Genomic DNA, 23,533 nt, shown 5'->3' on the forward strand with positions numbered 1-23,533 from the left:
CCGGGTCGTAAGGGCAGCAGGCTAAGCAGAGAAGCTCAGGACTCTCTCTCCAGCCACCTCCTCGTTTAACTGACAACACTTTAAAGTCTGAAGGACGTCTTGTTTTGCTGAATCCTGCTGTTGATGGGACAAATTGTTCGTGTGCAGTTTGGGAAATGAAAAATATGGTATTGTGCCATTTTAATCCTTCGGCATTTGTTTGATTTTATTTCTCATTTCTCATAAGATGAGTAACGGATTCAAAAAGGAGAAGATTCAGTTTAATCAGCTGCAACACGAGCTCAGTAATGTAAGTGTCGGAAAGTGTGGTATCCACACAAACCTCTGAATCTCAGCTAAAAGCGCATTTAAACCATTTGTACGATCAGCAAACACAGCGAAAACAACAAACAGTTAAAAGTGCTGTTGTTGTTCCATTAAATGCCCATAAACAAACACAAAGAGCTTCGTTCACACAGATTCATGGGCAACCAAGGAAGCAATACATTTTCTAAAAGCTGAGACCAAACCAGGTTTATTCTCTCGGCTGAAATGATTAAAAAGAGGTATCAGTCATGCAAATCGGCCAATAGAAGCTGAAACAAACATATTAAGCATGTAAATAAAGTAAAATCATTTCTGCTGTTCAATACCTAAGACATTTCAACAGATGGTGCTAAAATGTCCCAAATGGCAAAATGCCTGGCTATTTCATTAAATTATTGTTATTCATTAAAAGTGATGTCAATTTCCACTGTTTCACTTCAGCAGCATCCATATTTGCACAGAGAATGTTCATATGTTGATTCCTGGATTTCTGGACTTAAATGTGAAGCGAATCATATTTTGAAAGTGGTTTTAAAAAAAACAAACAAAACCAAAAATAAATTAGATGAGGAAAAAATCAAGATACTCAAATATCCCAGCCTCAGTAACTTTGACACAATAATATCTGCTGTAATATTTACACCTCTGATGAACTCTCACAAGTGTTAACTTTATTTTGATACCAAGATTGTTTACACAGAGTTCGTAATTGCAGAGAAATGCTCATTTTGGACATGTGACTTTCGAGCAGGAAGCTCAGAAAGCCCCTTGGTGCTTAACATGTTTTAAACTCCGCCTGAGCAGTCAGACGGCATATTTGTAAATCAGTACATGAAGGTGTGGCACTCTCACAGTGTTCAGGTGTTATGTTACGCCTCCTTCCAGGCAGCAACTCACCTGTGTGTCCGTGTCCGTGTCCAGGTGTGGAGTGGAGCTTGTTGTCCGCGTGTGTTTGAAGAAACTGTAAGTTTGCTTTGGTTCCTTCTTTAATACTTTGACTGTTTTTTTCTGCTCTGTGATGTTTGGACCTGATGTTCAGCTATTATATCAAGACAAACTTTAGATCACTCTTGTGTTTGAAGACAAATCCACATGATTATAGATTATTGATTGGCCAGAATCAAACAGTTTGATGAACATTCATTCATGTGACAGTTTCAGCTGCTGCTTACAAATCTGATAACATGGAGAATTTGGTCCCACACTGACGGCACCGACGAGGAAGATGCTTGTCTTCTAAATCACATGACCACTACTATTTACAGTAAAACTGATGTGATCAGTTTAGCTGCAGGGCAGGTGTGACACAACTATGCTGCAAAGCCTCATTGTTCAGGAGTGAGTCAGTGTGAGAGAGAAAATGATGCGTTTGTTCATTAGGGCAGAGTTTTGAGAAGCTGCAGTTAAAATAAAGAAGATTTGTTTTCATTAAACTGACATTTTTTGTGCTTCAGCTGGAGACACTTTTGTTTTGAAAGTGTTTGGAGTATTTGCTGTTTCTGAAACATCAGCTGGAGTAAATATGATCAGGAATGCTTCTATCCTCCCTTGTCTCTTATTTACATCCTCTGTTTGTGGAAATCTCCCTCCTCTCCTTCCCGCCCCTTTTTCCTTCAGAAGTGAAGCGCTGATTTGTTCAAGATAGCAGCTCATTTCTTTTTAAATACAACATACAGCAAATTTGGTCATCAACCAAGCACAATGTGTAAGTTCTACCTCGTGGTACTTTATGTAGCGGTGATATCTGCAGTAAGCAGGACTGAGCCTAAAGGGGGCATGGGGTGTTCTTGACTATATTTATTTCAAGTGTTTAGTTACATTATTTTTAGGGCTGTCAAAGTTCATGCAATAACACAGATTAATACTTCATCATGATTAATTCAATTAAAATTTAAAATGCAATTAACCCATCTGGAGCACAAAATGGACAAACTGCAGAAATGTTGTGACATTCCAGGGATTTTGAGTCATTCTGTGCTCCAAATGGACTAATTGCATTTAAATTTTCAGTTCAGTTTGGTTGCTCACAGGAGCAAGAGCTTTCCTTATAAAACGCTGCTGTTGGGTCTGTGTTTCCACAGGCCCGCTAGTTTAGAAACGTATTCTCGTTAACGACAGAAACAAGATGAACATCTTTTACTTGCTAGCAAGGCAAGGCTGGTCAGAACCCAAGCTCTTGGAGCTGAACGCTCCTCACTTGTCTCCTAATAAACTTCATCTAAGTAGCCTTCCTCACAGCCTTTTATTTCCATGACACAGTTTACACAACAGTTACAGTACACACAAGCACCTCCCACTGTAACCCCCCCTATGCTTACAAAAGACGAGGCACTGTGTGTGCACTTGTAAGCATGTGTGTGTATGTGTATGTATGTGTATGCATGTGTGAGAATGTGTGTGTGTGTGTGTGTGTGTGTGAGTATGAGAATGTGTTTGGGTGTGCGTTTGTGTGACCTCCTGCTCACCAAAAGTGTAATAAAAGCAGGAAGCTTACCACACAAGAAACAGAACTTTCAGATAGGATGTGCCAATAGTAAAACACTTCAGCCTTCCCACCAACAGAGTGGCTGGAGAGGTGGTCAGAGACAAAGGAATGTCTTGATCCTATAGTTTGAACTATAACTTACAAATTTAAGTAACACAACGACAATATTTAACAATTTGACTCCAACAGGTACTTTTAACGTTTCTTCCGGCAGTAAATATAAACAACGATAGTATTCAGGAAGAAAAAATATTACATATATTTTTTTATTATAACTCTGGTTACTACATGGCCACATTTTACACAACTTAAAAACTGGTATATATATTACAGTCCACACTTTTTCTGTCAAATTTTCCGTCTGTCCTGCTCACATCTCCAATGGTTGTCATTAGCGTGTCTTTGCTAGCTTTGCTAGCTACAACACCAGTGTCGGCACATGAGGATGCTGTAATAGCTTGTCAACGGTGTTGATTAGCTGCGGATATAGAAATGTGAATTGCAGTCACCGGTCACTTACTGACTCACACTACAAAATAGCACAAAATGAATTGTTATGTATTTATTTTAATTTCAATTCAGGTTGGATTTTTTGTTGTTGTTGTGTGCAACGCTGATTTTCTGTGCACGTGTCAGCAGTGCGCGATTGTGCACGCACACAGCTTAGAGGGAACATTGCTGCTAGGCATTCCCAGCACACCCTCACTACACTACACTGATCAACATATTTACTTTATATTCACTATGCCTTACAAAAACTTGGATACAGCATACGAAAAGCTTGAATCTTTGCCTTTTGCACCCTAACTGTGAAAGTTAAAAAATCTATTTGTTATGTATCATCCACCCGGCTCATGCTCAGTTTTTAATCTGATTTAGTGGTGAGTTCAGAATAATCATACTAGGTGATGCTAACATCCCTGTAGATGCTAGAAATGACAGCCTAAACACTGCAATTAAGTTGTTATTGAAATCAATTGACTTCTGCCAAAATAAGTGCACCCACCAAATTTTAATTTAACTGTGAGTTTTACACCTGATGCCTTTCCTTAAACTAAATCCTAAGGTGAGTTTCCAAACATCAAATGAGTACTACACAGTGGAGACACCTGATCCTGACAGTCGATGTGCACATGAATGATTTGTATTTTCTCTGCAGGTGAAGGTAGAAAGTGTGTGTGAGCTGATGTGGATGTGAATTCAGCAGCATGGATCAGTGTGAGGACAGAGAGGAGGGAGTCCCTCCCTCTGAAACTACTCTGTGTGGGGAACATGAGAGTCAGACCAAAGCTCAGAGGTGAGATGACCATCTCTAACTGTCCATGACTTTTCTCCATGTCACAGCTCAGCACTCACATCACTGCTCCATCATTATCCACAGGAACCAACCTGGACCTCCACCCAGCTGTGTGTCCTTAAAGAGTGACCGGTCTCATGAACATTTCATTAATTTTAAAGACCAGCAGGCGTCTGCTGCAGAGAGGTGAGCTATTAGTGACATGAACTCCTTGATGTCAGTTTGGTGTCTGATTTGATGTTGTTTCCTGGCCTCTAAACTGCATCTCAAAGAAGGTCACTGAGTGAGGAATTCCTTTATTCTATAAAAAATGTCCAACATAAACTGCTGCTCATTGGACCATCACTAGTCCTGCACAGTGTAAATGACTGTGTTTACCTCTGGGTGGCGCTCTGTTTTTACCTTACCGTCACTAGTTTAGAGTTTCCTTCTGCTCATGGTCAGCCTGCAAATCAGTTTCTCTTTGGCATGATGAAGGTATTCTAAGTCTTCATCAGCTTCTATGACTGCAAATGAAAAACACTTTTTCTTCACTCACAGGATCAATGGTAGACCTGAATCTGGACCTGGACCTGGACCTGAACCTGAATCTGGACCGGCACACACTGTGTTGAATCATGTCATTAATAGATTTCAACAAAAACAGTCATCAAGAAAGATGTAACTTAAAGTCACTATTATAATGTCTAAAATTCTGTCAGCGTTTTATTTTATGTGATGAGTCCTTGATTAAAGATTTGTGCTTCAATTGTCAGGATCCTTCAGAAACTCAAAACTGAACCTGAACCCAGCTGTGTGTCTTTAGCAAGTGACCGGTCTAAAAGTCAACCCATTAATTTTAAACTCCAGCAGGAATCTTCTGCAGAGAGGTGAGTTGTTAGTAACATGAACTCTTTGAGAACAGATTAAACTGCTTGATCTTGTTGGATATAAACTGCAGTGCAAACATGTCATTCCCTCAATCCCAATTAAACTGTCTCTTATAAACAAGCCTTTGGTTTCTAAGCTATTGAACTTCAGCAAACAGGAAATAATGCTCGTGCTTGTGTTTTCTTCCATCAGTCATATTGTGCTGTATGTTGTAGGACGTTAGAGGAGGTAACACTAACTTTGCTGCACAGATTTCACTTTTACTCATAAAACTCAGAGCATCATAATGACTCAAACACTGGCTATTATTTTAACTTCTAAAAAGTAAAGTCATTCTCCACTTTTTGCCACGTTTCGGAAAATCCATCAAATAAAAATCAAACTGTAATCAAATCAAATCACTTTTATTGTCACATCACATGTGCAGGTACACTGGTACAGTGTACATGTGGGTGAAATTCTTGTGTGCGAGCTTCACAAGCAACAGAGTTGTGCAAAAATACAATAACGTAAAACAAGAAAAATATAAGAATCGCTAAATCTCTCTGTGTGTGTGTGTGTGTGTGTATACATATTTTACAAATTAAATAGAGTAAACAATAAATAAAATATATAAAAATATACAGAGTTGTTGAGACATGTGCAAAATCTGCTAAAAAAAGGTAAAGTTTTCTCTCTTTGTTTGTGCCTTTTGAATATCAGTTCATCTTCTGCTCACTGAACTGTTGACAGAAAGAGAAATTTGAAGCTTTTTGTTCTAAATGTTTGGAGACTTCCAGCATCCATCTGTCCACACAGGCTGTGCTGTTTAACTTGCTGAGTTACAGTAGCTGGTGGCTGCTGCAGAGTCCACTGCAGATAAACAGCTTAAAGTTAGACAAACTTTTAAGGTGGGCAGGAAACTGAGAAAGCTCTAGAGTAAGATGGCCAACGTGTCAAACTGCTGTCAAGGGCAGCGTGTGGTAGTAATGACGACCTGTGTAAAGCTGCTTTGTGTATGTGAGCTTTGGATAAATGCAATTGGGGGTTTTAATGTTGTGCATTCAGATCAGAGTCATGTTCAGTTGTTGACCCTTGTAGCTCTAAATGAGGCTAGCCAGCAGCTAATGTAGCTAATGCTCAGTGTTGTTGTTTGAGACTGTAACTGTGCAGCTCTGCTTTTGCAGCCTGTGGGGTTTGTGGTACTTGAAGGGTTCAGTTATACTGATTGTGTTTGATTTTTGTGCCAGTTTTGATTTCTAGTTGGAGTTGTTAGCTGTAGTCATTTTGAGGGCTTCCTGCTACAACTGCAGCTCCCCATTATTCAGTGTGACACAGTTTCATACTGACCTTAGATGCAACACTGCTGCATCCTTGAGGCTCATTTACAATCAGCTGCAAATGTCTGATCAGGAGGAAATGAGGGTGTGGATAAGGCATTTACAAGCACTGGGAAGTTTTTCTAATCTTTATGAAGAAAGACTGAACTAGAGTTGGTTGAATTTCAGATGCTACATAATGTTCAGATTTCTATCAGACTACTCTAGGTTGGTTGGGAGTTCTCCAACATGTAAGATGATACAGCTTAAAATGTGATCAGTGTTATCCAAAACAAACTTGAAGTTATTTAAGGAATAAAGATTTTGGAGTTTTTTTCAATACTAAACAGAACATACTGTCATTAATCACGATATGAATGGTAGGACACTTGAATATGATTTGTATATTTGATTTTTTTGTTCATCATCTTATTATCTGAAAGGGAAACTCATACAAGTACAAATGCAAATAAGGCCCTGTGCAGAAATGACTATGCCCACATCTTTCACCCACAAATTCCAACAACCAACAGATGATCTAATTCATGTCAAGATGTGTGTGTTTTTTGTTTGTTTGTTTTATGGTGAAGGCTTTTTTTGTGGATTAAATCTTCATGGCTCCTCCACAGAGTGGACCAGGAGAGCTCAGAGGTTCCCAGTGGTCAGCCTGCCCAGCAGCATCAAACACACCTGGACTCCATATTTATGGTCTGTACATGTACAACAACTACCTTTACATCTACTCTGTTCACAGTCATCTCCATGCTGCTCTTTGTAGACCAGTGGATTGCCAGTGTGTCCAACACAGATTTGATGTGTGGCTCCATGATTCCAGTCTGATTAGGTCATTCATAAAGTATTCTGTTCCAGCTGTTGGAGGACAACATCATCACTTTTGTGAAGAACGAGCTGCAGAAGATCCAGAAGGTTCTGAGTCCAGATTACCCAGAATGCTTAGAGAGTAAGAGGGAGGATGATGAGCAGAGGAGGAGCAGCAGAGAGGCATTTGTGAAGATCACAGTGGACTTCCTGAGGAGAATGAAGCAGGAGGACCTGGCTGACCGTCTGCAGAGAAGTAAAATGATTTCTCTAAAGATTTAAGCTGCTGGTTATAACATTAACTAAAATTTCAAGAGATGAACCAACATGTATTTAAAAAGACCACATTCTGATATGGACTATGTAAAAGATGAACTGATATTCTTTCTTTATTCAGAAAGCCTTGCTGAAGTTTGTCATCGTAAACTTAAATCTGAGCTGAAGAAGAAGTTCGAGTGTGTGTTTGAGGGGATCGCTAAAGCAGGAAACCCAACCCTTCTGAATCAGATCTACACAGAGCTCTACATCACAGAGGGAGGGACTGCAGAGGTCAATGATGAACATGAGGTCAGACAGATTGAAAAAGCATCCAGGAAACCAGACAGACCAGAAAGAACAATCAGACAGGAAGACATCTTTAAAGCCTCACTTGAAAAAGATGAACCAATCAGAACAGTGCTGACAAAGGGAGTGGCTGGCATTGGGAAAACAGTCTTAACACAGAAATACACCCTCGATTGGGCTGAAGACAAAGCCAACAAGGACATCCGGTTTATATTTCCATTAACTTTCAGAGAGCTGAATGTGGTGAAAGAGGAAACGTTCAGCTTGGTGGAACTTGTTCATCACTTCTTTACTGAAACCAAAGAAGCAGGAATCTGCAGATTTGAAGACTTCCAGGTTGTGTTCATCTTTGATGGTCTGGATGAGTGTCGACTTCCTCTGGACTTCCACAAAACTACAATCTTGACTGACCCTAGAAAGTCCAGCTCAGTGGATGTGCTGCTGATAAATCTCATCAGGGGGAAACTGCTTCCATCTGCTCACCTCTGGATAACCACACGACCTGCAGCAGCCAATCAGATCCCTCCACAGTGTGTTGACATTGTGACTGAGGTCAGAGGGTTCACTGACCCACAGAAGGAGGAGTACTTCAGGAAGAGATTCAGAGATGAGGAGCAGGCCAGCAGGATCATCTCCCACATCAAGACATCACGAAGCCTCCACATCATGTGCCACATCCCAGTCTTCTGCTGGATCACTGCTACAGTTCTGGAGGATGTGCTGAAAACCAGAGAGGGAGGACAGCTGCCCAAGACCCTGACTGATATGTACATCCACTTCCTGGTGGTTCAGGCCAAAGTGAAGAAGGTCAAGTATGATGGAGGGGCTGAGAGAGATTCACACTGGAGTCCAGAGAGCAGGAAGATGATTGAGTCTCTGGGGAAACTTGCTTTTGATCAGCTGCATAAAGGAAACCTGATCTTCTATGAATCAGACCTGACAGACTGTGGCATCGATATCAGAGCAACCTCAGTGTACTCAGGAATGTTCACACAGATCTTTAAAGAGGAGAAAGGACTGTACCAGGACAAGGTGTACTGCTTCATCCATCTGAGTGTTCAGGAGTTTCTGGCTGCTCTTCATGTCCATCTGACCTTCATCAACTCTGGCATCAATCTGCTGGAAGAACAACAAACAACCTCCAAGAAGTCTAATTTATTTGGGAAAAAAAGAAATTTTAAATCTTTCTACCGGAGTGCTGTGGACAAGGCCTTACAGAGCCAACATGGACAGCTGGACTTGTTCCTCCGCTTCCTCCTGGGTCTTTGTCTTAAGACCAATCAGACTCTCCTACGGGGCCTGTTGCCAAAGACAGGAAGTAACTCACGGACCAATCAGAAAACACTCCTGTACATCAAGAAGAAGCTCAGCGAGAACCTGAGTGCAGATAAGAGTATCAATCTGCTCCACTGTCTGAATGAACTGAATGATCGTTCTCTAGTGGAGGAGATCCAACAGTCCCTTAGTTCAGGAAGTCTCTCCACAGATGAACTGTCTCCTGCTCAGTGGTCAGCTCTGGTCTTCATCTTACTGTCATCAGAAAAAGATCTGGATGTGTTTGACCTGAAGAAATACTCTGCTTCAGAGGAGGCTCTTCTGAGGCTGCTGCCAGTGGTCAAAGCCTCCAACAAAGCTCTGTGAGTCATGTGGTTTACTTTTTTTCCCTTCATCCCTTAAATTCAACTTGAAAAAAAAAATCATGTGCAACCTTAACCTTAAAAAAATGAAGTGAATGATTGTCAACAGTTGCAGACAAATTTTTGGTTTGTTTTTTTGTATATTTTTCACACTTAAATGTTTTGCGTCATTAAACGCATTGCAATATTAGACAAAAATTACTCAAGTAAATCCAAAATTCATTTTTTAAATTATGATGGCTTCTATTTCCTAATAAAATATATCAAAACTTTGTTGGCCCTGTATGCAAAAAGTAATCCAACATGCACTCTTGAAAACTGGCAATGGTGCTTTCACATTACTGTGGAGGAATTTTGAATTAATCTTCTTTGGAGAGTTTTTTTATTTTATTTAGCCATTAATTGTTTAAGGACACATCCAAAGAGAAAGTGAGGTAAGTGACAGAAGTGATGGAAAGTTAAGTGATAGAAAAGAAAATGCTGTAGGTTACATCAGATACCAGAGAGTTCGCGGGAAACAAAACAGAATTTTAGCTCAGAATTAAACACTCAAAGATTACATCAACTGATGCTTCACAGATAGTTATGAAGAAGGGTGAATGATGAAGAATTCCATCAAGTCTCTAACTGAGAATGGAGAAAATGAAAAACAAATAAAAGAGACTGTCATAGATATCCAAACTGGTGGCTGGAGACCATGTCCTATTGCAGCAAAATACTGTAATTTCAAACAGGAACAGGTGAAGAGTCACAGGGAGCAGAAGGAACAGATTTCAGCATGAGGTGGTGCAGCGGGCTCAAGGGCCAGTACCAGGGAAGCTTAGGTCCAGGTGGAGGTAATCAGACTAATGAAATTTCCGCTTTTAGTGATGCCGGCAATTGGGCTGTGGAATATGGAGAGTGGGTTCAGTGGAAAACTGATCAGTCATGGAAAACGTCAGCTGGAAATATTGTGTGGAAGTTAAATAAACTGAAACGAAAGAGTCACCTGATCATTGTTTGAGGGCCAAGTCATTCACAGACAAACACACACAAGCCACTGTTCTATCGAAATTTTAAATGAATGTTCTCATATGTGGATATATGATATATGATATGATATATATGCCCTTGTAGAGCAAAATCAGGTAAAAAGATAATTCTTTGTTCTTACATTCATCAGGTCCCAATCAGCCCAAATAGCAAATAGAAATTAAAAATGCATGGCATCAAAGAGTTTGGGTCTTAGGAGGTTAACCAGCTTAAAAAACTACCACTGATGTAGATTGCCTAATAGGAAGACAAATATCATTCCAAAGCTTTGAGGCCACAATCGAGAATGTTTGGTCTCTTCTAAGATTCAGCCATGATTTAGGAACTGAGAGCAACAGCTGCTCAGCTGACAAGAGTAAACGAGGGGGGACATAGTGCTTCAGCAGATCGGACAAATATACAGACTCCAGACCAATTAAGGATTTAAAAAACAGTAATAGGATTTTAAAATAGATTCTAAATTCAGTTGGAAGCCAGTCTAAGGAGGCCAGAACAAGACAAATGTATACAAATGTATGCTAACGGTTTCAGATTTTTATTTGCTTAAAATTTTGAAAACCATGTATCATTTTTGTACCGCTTCACAATTATGTGCAACTTTGTGTTGGTCTATAACAGAAAATCTTGATAAAAAACATATAAGTTTGTGGTTGTAATTTGAGAGCGTTACATTGGTTTCATCTGAGCAATTTTTCTATTTGTTCCCGACTTAACTATGAATTGTACTGCATAATAGATTTTGTTTTTGTTATTTAGGTTAAACATTAAAATTGTTTGAAGTTGTTTTTTTAACTGTTTGTTTTCCAGGTTTAGTGAATGTTTCCTCTCAGAGAGAAGCTGTGAAGCTCTGTCCTCAGTCCTCAGCTCCCAGTCGTCTAGTTTGAGAGAGCTGGATGCAAGCAACAACAACCTGCAGGATTCGGGGGTGAAGCTTCTGTCTGTTGGACTGCAGAGTCCACACTGTACACTGGAAATTCTGAGGTCAGATTAAAGGATAGTTATTTTTCATCAAATTATAATGAAACAATTAAAACTCAGCTAATAAAGGTCAAATTAATCTACTTGGTTTTGTAATTCAGTAATTTGTATTATTTGTCTTTCAAGTAAATTGCCAAATTTCTAATGTGTAAAATTAGATGATCGCAATTCTTGCTGCCTCTGAAATGACAATGAATATGGCTAAATGTACTAATTTTTTCACTGAACTATTGGTACATTTTGCATCCAGTCTTTTTGTTTTCTTTATTTTTCAAGATTGGGAGGCTGTTCCCTCTCAGAGAAAAGCTGTGAATATCTGTCCTCGGTTCTTAGCTCTCCGTTCTCTAGCATGAGAGTGCTGGACCTGAATAACAACAACCTCCAGGATTCAGGAGTGAAGCTTCTGTTAGCTGCATTGCTAAATCCAAGTTGTATGCTGCAAACTCTGAGGTCAGATCAAATAATGTTTTATTTTTCATCAAATTATATAATTTCCTGTTTTATAAAAAGCACAGCAAATAATGGTCACCATCAGCAATCCGTTGGTGTAGTTTTGTATTTTTCACAAGTTCTAAATACTAAATTAACACATTTCTGTGTTTAAAATAAAGAAGTAATAATTCAAGCCTGTCCTGAAATAATAGTAACTATTATCAAATCTAATAAGTCATCATTGCACCATCAATACACTTTAATTTCATTGTTTTTGTTTTTGTGTTCATTTTTTAGACTGAGTGCCTGTAACCTCTCAGAGAGAAGCTGTGAAGCTCTGTCCTCAGTCCTCAGCTCCCAGTCGTCTAGTTTGAGAGAGCTGGATGCAAACAACAACAACCTGCAGGATTCAGGAGTGAAGCTTCTTTCTGTTGGACTACAGAGTCCACATTGTGCACTGGAAACTTTGAGGTCAAATCAAGGACTGTTTATTTTTTATCAAATGAAATTATTATTATTATTTTTTTTAAAAATCATAGTTACTAATGATCGGTTTCATCATTTGTATTTTATTATTTGTCTTTATTTATTAATTACATTAAATTGCCACAGTTCTGATGTGTTTGAAATAAAGGAATAACAATTCCAGCTAGATATGAAAGATTATTATTATTATAAAACTCCCAACTCCTTAGTACTCTATCAATTCACTTTAACCCATTTTTGGTCTTTTGCTCTTTATTTCTAGACTGATTGGCTGTAACCTCACAAAGAAAAGCTGTGAAAGTCTGTCTTCAATTCTTAGCTCCCAGCCCTGCAGTCTAAGAGTGCTGGATCTGAGTGATAACAACCTACATGACTCAGGAGTGAATGTTCTGTCTGCTGGAGTGAAAAGTCCATACTGTAAACTAGAAACTCTCAGGTCAGGATTAAATCACTTCCACTCAGTATTGCATTACCAAATGAATTACTAACGCTTATAGAATTGTCAGATATTTTAGTTTCCCTTTGTTAGAGTCTAATAAGACTCTGAACTGTCTGTAAAGCTTCACCAAGCCAAACAAAAACAGCAGTGTGCTCCAGCAGATGTGACTTTTTTTTTTGTTGCAAGCTGCCACATGTCAAGACATTCTATGAGCATTATGGATCCTTTAAAATGGTTAATGGCCTGCATTTGTATAGCACTTTTCTAGTCCCTAAGGACCCCAAAGCGCTTTACACTACATTCAGTCATTCACCCATTCACACACACATTCACACACTGGTGATGGCAAGCTACATTGTAGCCACAGCCACCCTGGGGCGCACTGGCAGAGGCGAGGCTGCCGGACACTGGCACCACCGGGCCCTCTGACCACCACCAGTAGGCAAACATGGGGTTAGTATCTTGCCCATGGATACTTGGCATGCAGCCAGGAGGCAGCCTGGGATCAAACCACCGACCTTCTGATTAGTGGCTGACCTGCTCTGCCACCTGAGCTACAGCCACCACCATTTAGTTTTAGTCTTCATCTTTCACATCCTTCCCTCCTATGAAGTGTTCAAAGATAGATTGTTTTGTGTGTCTGCAGTCTGTCAGGCTGCCTGATCACAGAGGAATGCTGTACTTCTCTGGCCACAGCTCTGAGCTCCAACCCCTCCTATCTGAGAGAGCTGGACCTGAGCTACAATCATCCAGGCAACTCGGAAATGAAGCTCTTTTCGGCTGGACGGAAGGCTCCACGCTGGAGACTGGACACTCTGAGGTATTGAGAGAATGTCTGATAGAGGTGGAAGAGCTGGAAACATTTCCTGTGTCCTTCACTCTTTGTTTGTTTTCATATGGATGTGACATGAATAATAACACTGAAGAAAAATTTTCAGGAACAGAAACACTAATCTATCTGAATGATTAAGATATTAATGTAGGGGAGTTTACAAGGAGACATTTTTCACCAACAATAACTGTCTTTTGCTCTTCACATATTCACAATTTGCAGAGATATCTGCATGTTTATACTAGTTCAGTCATTTTTAAGAAAAATCGTCTTCTGTTCGACCTGATTCAAATTAGATTAATCTCCCTACAGAAGCATTTCTCTGATGAGGTCTGCCTAGCTTCGTAAAATGACTGGAAGCAGGGGAAGTTGTTTACCTAGCTTGACCAAAAGTTGAAAAATGAATCATTTGTAAAGTGTTAATAAAGCTAACTCTAGTTGAACCTAAAAAGAACAGGATAATGATAAGTGTTATTGTAAATTTAATTAAGATAATTAACTTGTTTGATGACCTTATGCAGTTTTATGAAACACAGAGTGAGTGAGATAAAGAGTGATGGTGGAGATGGACTACATACACAGGAGCCTGATTGTAAAATGCTCTGAATTAAATGCTGAGGATTTAAAAATTAATTCCAGGTGAGGAAGTGATGAAAAGAAGCCTTAAATAGCCAAAAGGAAAAACTACAAAATCGGGAAACACAAGGTGGGAACAATTCAATTCAATTTTATTTATATAGCGCCAAATCACAACAACAGTCACCTCAAGGTGCTTTGTATTGTAAGGTAGACACTACAATAATACAAAATACAAAACCCCAACAATCATATGACAAAGTGCTATGAGCAGCACTTTGGCGACAGTGGGAAAGAAAAACTCTCTTTTAACAGGAAGAAACCTCTGGCAGAGCCAGGCTCAGGGAGGGGCGGGGGCATCTGCTGCGACCGGTTGGGGTGAGAGAAGGAAAACAGGATAAAGACATGCTGTGGAAGAGAGACAGAGGTTAATAACAGATATGATTCAATGCAGAGAGGTCTATTAACACATAGTGAGTGAGAAAGGTGACTGGAAAGGAAAAACTCAATGCATCATGGGAATCCCCGGCAGCCTACATCTATTGCAGCATAACTAAGGGAGAATTCAGGGTCACCTGGTCCAGCCCTAACTATATGCTTTAGCAAAAAGGAAAGTTTTAAGCCTAATCTTAAAAGTAGAGATAGTGTCTGTCTCCCAAATCCAAACTGGAAGCTGGTTCCACAGAAGAGGGGCCTGAAAAATGAAGGCCCTCCCTCCCATTCTACTTTTAAATACTCTAGGAACAACAAGTAGGCCTGCAGAGCGAGAGCGAAGTGCTCTAATAGGGTGATATGGTACTACAAGGACATTAAGATAAGATGGGGCCTGATTATTTAAGACCTTGTATGTGAGGAGCAGGATTTTGAATTCAGTTCTGGATTTAACAGGAAGCCAATGACGGGAAGCCAAAACAGGAGAAATATGCTCTCTTTCTAGTCCCTGTCAGGACTCTTGCTGCAGCATTTTGGATTAGTTGAAGGCTTTTCAGTGAGTTTTTTTGACATCCTGATAATAATGAATTGCAGTAGTCCAGCCTGGAAGTAATAAATGCATGAACTAGTTTTTCAGCGTCACTCTGAGACAGGATAATTCTAACTTTAGAGATGTTGCGCAAATGGAAGAAAGCAGTCTTACATATTTGTTTAATATGTGCGTTGAAGGACATGTCCTGGTCAAAAATAACTCCAAGGTTCCTCACAGCGTTACTGGAGGCCAAGGTAATGCCATCCAGGGTAAGAATCTGGTTAGATACCATATTTCTAAGATTTTCAGGGCCGAGTACAATAACCTCAGTTTTATCTGAATTAAGAAGCAGAAAGTTAGCGGCCATCCAGGTCTTTATGTCTTTAAGACATTCCTGCAGTTTAACTAATTAACCATGTGCACGAGAAAATGCTAACTTCCTGCTTTGAGACCGGATGTGGGGTTGTACATTTCCGGTAGCTTTACTTTGCGGTCAATCGCTACTCCGAAGATATACTCCAAAATCATGTCCAAAACTTGAAAACGGAAAGATCGCGTTAAGTTACAAAGAGGAGAAGGTGGGAACACTCACCACTGTTGTGTCATAAAAAAAAATCTAATGATCAATTTTGAGTTTAAAGAGTTTAGATCGATCAGTTGTTTATCACTCAACACAAGCAGAACTGCATCACTGCAGCAGAAGACACATCATCCACATTCAGAAGCACATCTCTGTATAGTGACTGGTCTTATGATTTAAACAGGCAAATGTTCAGCATTCAAACTACAGGTGAAGAATAGTCAAACCAGATGTTTCCCCCGTTATGTCGAGATCAGCTAGTCAAGTACACACCTACACAGCATGTTAACAAACCGTGAAAAAAGCCACACAAAAAATGAATGATTGCTGGTAATGGTTTCTATACATTAGTATGTATGAAGGGTATGTTGTGACTTACCTTAAAAATTACAGCGGTCCTTCGCTATAACGCGGTTCACCTTTCAAGTTTGCATGCTTTTTTTTACGTCACATTGTGTCCTGCGTCCTGATCGCTGCAGACAATCTCCTCCGTGACGTCTCTCCTGTACAGTACAGAATCGCTGCATCGATCGCTAGTAGTGTGACTCTGAAGTGCAGTACTGTATATCCACGATGTCCACGAAATGTTTTGCACCGTCAAAAAATAAAATTGGCTACTTGATTTCACCTATCGCTGGTTATTGTTAGAACATAACACCCGCGATAAACGAGGGACAGCTGAGAAATATAACATTTGAATCCATTTTCTCTTTTGCCCTGAGGCGCAGGGAAAAATATCGACAAGTCGATGAACATCATTTACAGATATATTGGGTAAATGCCCAAAACATCTATAGAAATGTAAATCGCCGCTTGATTCATTCACTTGCTTAACTTGTTTTGGACCGTAAACCAGTCGCGAATAGGACACCGGAAACAAAGCTCCCCACAGGAGTTTCCGCACCGGAAGTAGCATATGCTAACGTGCACATAGTCAATTGGTGTGTGTTATCTGGCTTCAAAGATAGATAAAGCTGGGTGTCATCTGCATAGCAGTGAAAATTTATGCAATGTCTTCTAATGATGCTGCCTAAGGGAAGCATGTATAATGTAAACAGAATTGGTCCTAGCACTGAACCCTGTGGAACTCCATAAATAACCTCAGTGTGTGAAGAGGACTCTCCATTTACATGTACAAATTGGAGTCTATTAGATAGATCTGATACATTACAGTACCTGTAATGCCTACAGCATGTTCTAATCGCTCTAATAGGATATTATGGTCAACAGTATCGAATGCTGCACTGAGGTTTAGCAGGACAAGCACAGAGATGAGTCCACTGTCAGAGGCCATAAGAAAATCATTTGTAACCTTCACTAAAGCTGTTTCTGTGCTGTGATGAGCTCTGAAACCTGACTGAAACTCTTCAAATAAACCATTCCTCTGCAGATGATCTGTTAGCTGTTTGACAACTACTCTTTCAAGGATTTTTGATATGAAAGGAAAGTTGGAGATTGGCCTATAATTAGCTAAGACAGCTGAGACTAGGGATGGCTTTTTAAGTAAAGGTTTAACTACAGCCGATTATTAGAGATAGTACCATAGTACAGGGACCTCTGGGTAATATATAGGGTTCCGTGTCAGGGTCGTAGCCATAAAAACTAGCTTTACTGTGTTGTCTAGAGAGAGGCGTTGAAAGGCTGCTCCAGTGGAACTTGTTGTTTCGGAGGAAAACACGAACACAGTGTACAGTCGAGTCTTAATAGCTTACTTACGACTGGGCTCGTCAGGCACTCTTTTTGGCTGCAGTGGTTATTATTATTTTTACATGCTTCATACATTCTATGCTATGCTATGTAGTGTTAATTATAATTTTTGAATAATAATTAAAAAAAATATTTCATCACATCATTATGTGGGCTGCAAGTAGAGGTGACATGGACGTTGTTTGGGTTTCCACTAGAGCAGGGCGATATGACCAAAAATATTTATCACGATATACATTTGAAAATTTGCAATAACGATATAACTGACGATATAATTGATGCTAGACAAAATACTTTACAACTCCACAACTTTATTAGTGCAACAAAACCCCATCAATGTATTTTCACTTAAACAAGCAGCTGTTTTTTATGTGCATTAAAGTTATATAAAAAAATAACAGTGCAAATGCAAATTCCTTGCTGACAGTTTAACTTCCAGTGGAAATTGGCCGACATATCCTCAGCATAACCATGTATAATATCCACAAAACTTAAAAAGAGGTTACACACACACAATACAGTAATATTATGTTGAAGCACAGTACGTATAACTCCGCAAGGCTCCTGCCTACGATTGCTGTAATGCTCTGACAATCCATCAAGCGGTGTGAGTTCGTAGCTTAGCAAAGTCGCACTAAAATATTTGACAGATTTTCGAGCGCCATGTATGACATAAAATCGTTTCGAGGTCAGTAAACACAACCAGAATTCATACATAAGGCACACGGGATTATAAGGGGCTCTGTCGATTTTCAGAAAAATCAAGGGATTGATTTTAAGTGTGCCATATTTTCCTAAAAACACGGTAATAACAACGGCCCGCTAGTGTAACATATGTGTTAAATACTTGTGAATTTCACCCAAAACACATTTTTTTTGGATTAAATATGTCATTTTTGCATCTCGGTCTCCTACCTGTGTGATCTGAGTCTGTGTGCGTTCGAGTGTGTGCGCGCTGCGTGGTGACGTAGGCGCGTGCATTTGTGCCCCGGTCACAGCTCCTTTCAGCATGGCTGGGGGAGAGGTGTACTGCCAGGCGCGTGACACACACAGATCAGACACATATTTCTGTGTTGCAGATGTGCAGTAAAGAGCCAAAGACCCAGTACTGTCTCCTGCCTCTTACTTTCACGCCAGAACACAACGCAGCAACAACAGGCGTAACACTTGAACGGGTTACACTAGCATGCTCCACCAAAAATAGTGCTTTGTTGTGTATCTGACGGACGAAAGCCAAACCAGTTCCACACCACGGAAGTTGCAGCATTTTTACAAACCAATTCTGGTTCATCTGTTTCATTCAATGATCCGCTTTCGCTCTCCTAATTCTCTGTCGCCGCCATGCTTTTTCCGAAATGTGCGTATGAAAACAAAGGCATGCGCGTTTTACCCATATTCTGTCGCGATATTTCATTTTCTTATCGTTGCCCAACGTTATACCGCTATTACCGTGAATGGTATGATATGGCCCTGCCCTAGTTTCCACTGGCGTGGAATTACCAAAATTAGAGAGGGCATAGCCTAACATATGAAACAGGAAAAGACCACAGTGTTGAACTGCTCCTTTATCAGTGTCTAACAGTGTGTGTATGACAGCCATGTAATGTCCATGTGTTCATGCTGAAAGAGACTGTGCTGGTCTGATCCCCCTCCTCCTTTCAGGGTGGAGCCTGCTGGAGTCCGATGGTTGAGACCTGGTCTGAAGAAGTGTAAGTGTGTTTTTAATGTGATTCATGAAAACAAAGCAGCACACATTCAACCATCTTCAAACTGTCACATCACTCATTCACATCTCTGGTGTCAGGAGTCATCAAAGTGTCAATCAATGAACAGATGATGGATCAATAACTGCAGCTGGATTGTGTTTGTTCTCTCCATCAGATTTCTGTCAACTCACAATCGACACAAACACAGTACACACAAACCTCAAACTGTCTGACAACAACAGGAAGGTGACACATGCTGAGGAGGTTCAGTCATATCCTGATCATCCAGACAGATTTGATGTTTATGAACAGCTGCTGTGTAGAGATGGTCTGACTGGTCGCTCTTACTGGGAGGTCGAGTGGACAGGAGACGTTGAGATATCAGTGAGTTCCAGAAAAATCAGAAGGAAAGGAGACAGTACTGACTGTTTGTTTGGATGGAATGATCAGTCCTGGAGTCTCATCTGCTCTGATGATCGTCCTCGTTCTGTCAGGCAAAATAAGACAGAAAGATCCATCACCTCCTCGTCCTACTCTGTCTCTAACAGAGTAGCGGTGTATGTGGACTGTCCTGCTGGCACTCTGTCCTTCTACAGAGTCTCCTCTGACACTCTGATCCACCTCCACACCTTCAACACCACATTCACTCAAACTCTCTATCCTGGGTTTTGGTTCAGATCTCCTGGTTCGTCAGTGTGTCTGTGATGAGTTGAGTGTAAAGAAAGTCCTCCTGTTGGAGAAACACTCTGACTGTTGAGTAGAAAAGAGCGTGTGCAAACAGCGTGTAACTATTGCAGTGTTTAAAGTGTGTTAGATGGAGGAGTTTTAGAGGGAGATGGCCATGGGCAAGAATGATTTCCTGTGTCGTTCAGTGGTGCTGGAGTGGGTGGGAGGTATTATCCCACATTGTCTTTATCTTGGACAACATCTGCCTCTCAGACACCACCCTAAGGGAGTCCAGCTCCATCCCCACAACATTACTGGCCTCAATCTGCTGCCCCAGCATGCAACAGCATAGAGGATAGCACTGGCCACAACAGAGATAAAACAAGATAAGCGTTTGAGCAGTTATGATATCAGGGACAATCTAGACATGTGTGACAATACTGAACATGTCACACGACACACCTTAGATGTCATGAATGATCCACTCTGAGTGCAGACTGAGAGTGGATCATTCATGACTTCAACATGTTGAAATGAGCGTTGAAGAAACATTCAGTGAAGTAAAGTTTCCTTCACAGGATTCATGTGAGCACCAGATGAACTTTACAAAAGAATCAGTGGATTTATCTTCTGTTTGAGAACAACTTTTAGCACTTAGAGCCATCTTAAGTCAATTTTTTCCACTTCTCACTCACTAACTTCTCATATGATTTCAGATCCCTGCTGTCCCCCACCTGCCCTGTAGGTGGCCTCAATGTGTTCCCACTGTCAAGAAAACAAAGAAAAAACAACAACAACAAACAGAATGAAATGAATGAAATCACTTCAATCTGATGTTTAATGAAAACAGTTCAAAGTCAGCAGATCAAATGTTCAAACCGGAAATTTCTCTGATTGTTGAAAAGTTATTTTTTGATTTTTGATGCTAGCAACATGTTTCAGATATTTGGCTCAGGGCTAACAAAAGGCTGCATCCTCATTGGCCGACCTGCCCACGAACCCTTACTATAACCCAGACACTACCATATGCATGTTTGGATATTAACCCACATAGCAGACAGGTCTGGCCTGGATCTGGTGTCAAGCCAGCACTGCTGGCTGACTTCTGGCATGATAAGTGATATGTCATCCAGATATGGGCCAGACCTGGTGTAGATAAACCGTTTATGTGATGGCATGTCACATCTGGCCCAATTGTGGTTTGGTTTATGTTGCCCAGCTTCATAGAAAACAGGTCTGGCCCAAATCCGGCATCAAGCTGGCACTTCTGACTGTCTGGTGTCCTGGCAGGGTGTATGTCAACCAGATGTGGGCCAGGTCTGGCTATGATGGCACTAGTTATGTTCCTAATTTCCTATTTTAGTTAGAAGACCCAAATGCCATGTTGCAATACTACTTTGCTTTTTTGAGAAGATATTTATTACCAGATATAAACCAGAGTGAATCCTCTCACTGCTCGTGGTGTATCGTTGGTGTTTTGTGTATTTGAGATTGACAGAGATTGGAAATTTAATGAACTGCTTCTTCATCCATGCAGTCTGGCATAAAAGGTAGATTTCCATCTCTACAGGAACATTTTGACATAATCACTCCCAACAAAACTGTCAGTGATGTTACTACTTATGTTTTATATTTGCAATGCAATGTACTGTAATAATAAGGGATGATGAATAAGGAAATGTGTTTGGTGATAATCTATGACAGATGTATTAAATTTTACCTGGAGTGCAGTTTGTTACCTGCAGTTAAATGGCAGCACTTACAGCCTCTAGTATTTTTGAGTGTGATGCTTTAAACTTGGTACAGCTATGTTTTTAGGCCCTTTCTCCTATCATTCCTTGCCGGACCTCTTAAGTTCCACCAGGTTAATTGAGAGCATTAGTGCACAGCCACTGAATCTCAGTGAGATTTTACCTGGATAAATAAATGATTAATGATATATATAGATTTTTTTTTTAAAAAGGACATTCACAGATTGGTCTCAAAATCACTCCCTTGATATCTTTTGCAAGTCATTCAGTTCCCTTTTGACAAACTGTAGACAGGCTATCATGTGTCTTTTCCTGAGGTGTGGCTTCCATCTGACCACTCTACCATACAGGCCTTGTTGGTGGAGAGCTTCAGAAATAGTTGTCCTTCTGGAAATCTCTTTTCTCTCCATAGAGCAAGGCTGGAGCTCTGTCAGAGTGACCATTGGATTCTTGGTCACCTACACTCAGCTCATCTTCTACCATTGCTCACATTGGTTTGGCAGCCAGCTCTAGGAAGAATCCTTCCAGACTTCTTCTATTCACAGATGATGGCAACTGCTGTACTCTCTGGGTCTTTCAGTGCTGCAGAAATTTCTTTACTCTTCCCCAGATTTTTTTCCTAGATACAGTTCTGTCTCAGCAGTCGACATAATTAATACTGTAATTCCTTGGACTTCATGGTGCTCTGGCATGCACCGTCAACCATATGATCTTATCAAATCCTAAGTTATAAAAAACCATCACCAATCAAATGAATTTTCCACAGGTGGACTCTTATCAAGTTGGGAAAGATCTGAGAGATGATCAATAGATGCACCAAAACAGGATGCATGTGAGCTCAGTTTTTAGTGCCACAGCAAAGGCTTTACATACTCGCCTGTGAACAATTAAATGAATCCATTTTGTAATAAGGCTGTAACATGACAATATGTGGAACAAGCGAAGTGCTTTGAATACTTTCTGGATGCTCTGTGTTTTTTTGTTTATTATTTTTTATCACTTTTAAAACGTTTAAAATTGTTTTTTATATGTGTGTTTGGTTAAAGTATAAGACTGTACAAGATTTGACAGACATTTGTCAGCAAAATTCAGTCTGTGACCAACAAATATTTAAGTATTGTGTGACTAAAAAGAAAAGTACATGTACAGCAAACATATTAAATACGTGTTTATTATTTCCTCAACCTGCATTTTATAGTTATCTCTGTGTTGCAGCGCCACTCTGTGGAACGATGATGAACTTCAGTTAAAGCTTACTTCAAATCTCAAAGGTTGATGTTGGACAGCAACAGACAATTAAATAATCAATAAAATATATTCATGTGTTTAAACTCAGACTTTTCCTATGGTCTAATCATATTTGACTCAGTTTTTTTTTTGTTTTTTTAACGGTCACCATCAGCTCACAGTGAAGCAGATCAAAAGTAGATACAAGCACCAACATGTTTGCTTGTCCCACAAAATAAAAAAGCAAAACACAGACACAAACCGCGCTTTATTTATATTGATTAAGTGGATCAAAACACATCAAAAACATCACTCACCACAGGCCATAGTTATCAATGACTATAAAGTCATGTATACACTGTCTTACCATGGAACTTGCAAAGTCATAACTGAGCAATAGCAGCCCTGATTAGGCCAGCATGTGTCTAACGTCTTTTTTTCTTGGTACACATTATTTTATTCTCTCTATGAAACATTTAAAGAAACAGACTGAACATTGTTTTTTAATATAATTAATAATCTTGACTGTTTTATTTAAGTTCTGCATGTAAATCCACAGCATCGACTCCCTGTTATTCAGTTTCATGTGAAACAGCTGAACGTTGTCACCGCACTGTGCTCTGGTTTGGCTAATAACAGTCTTCATGTTGTGAGAACCTTTTATTTTGTTTTTGTTTTCTTGATTTCTGCAGGATCTCCCTTGCTTTTCTCACATGGTTCTGTGGGTTTCAAAAAGCTCTCAAATGAAAAACTTGATATGTTACAGTTTGGGTGTGGCTAACCAACACATGACACTCTTCAGTGCAGAAAACGATGAACATTGAAACACAGGTGCATGCAGACTAAAAACAGCAGGGGCATCATTCACTGGCTGTACGATG

General features: G+C 40.0%; 1 protein-coding gene across 1 annotated transcript; it reads left to right on the forward strand.

The window, feature by feature from the left end:
- Nucleotides 1-4,587: 4,587 nt before the first annotated feature.
- Nucleotides 4,588-22,762, forward strand: LOC143412324 (protein NLRC3-like). Its single transcript, XM_076881075.1, has 10 exons — nt 4,588-4,748; nt 4,844-4,957; nt 6,886-6,964; nt 7,127-7,331; nt 7,473-9,276; nt 11,116-11,289; nt 12,016-12,189; nt 13,290-13,463; nt 18,965-19,011; nt 19,184-22,762. The coding sequence occupies exons 1-10, from the start codon at nt 4,591-4,593 to the stop codon at nt 19,711-19,713; spliced, it is 3,459 nt and encodes a 1,152-aa protein (XP_076737190.1). The 5' UTR covers nt 4,588-4,590; the 3' UTR covers nt 19,714-22,762.
- The last annotated feature ends 771 nt before the right edge of the window (nt 22,763-23,533 follow it).

The sequence above is a fragment of the Maylandia zebra genome, unplaced genomic scaffold (assembly GCF_041146795.1).
Source record: "Maylandia zebra isolate NMK-2024a unplaced genomic scaffold, Mzebra_GT3a scaffold02, whole genome shotgun sequence".
NCBI classification, from domain to species: domain Eukaryota; kingdom Metazoa; phylum Chordata; class Actinopteri; order Cichliformes; family Cichlidae; genus Maylandia; species Maylandia zebra.

Coding starts and splice junctions, on each gene's coding strand:
- LOC143412324 (XM_076881075.1), top strand. CDS start 4,591: ATGACTGCAAATGAAAAACACTTTTTCTTCACTCACAGGATCAATGGT. Junction 4,749..4,843: donor AAACAGTCATCAAGAAAGAT/GTAACTTAAAGT, acceptor TTCAATTGTCAG/GATCCTTCAGAAACTCAAAA. Junction 4,958..6,885: donor CAGGAATCTTCTGCAGAGAG/GTGAGTTGTTAG, acceptor GCTCCTCCACAG/AGTGGACCAGGAGAGCTCAG.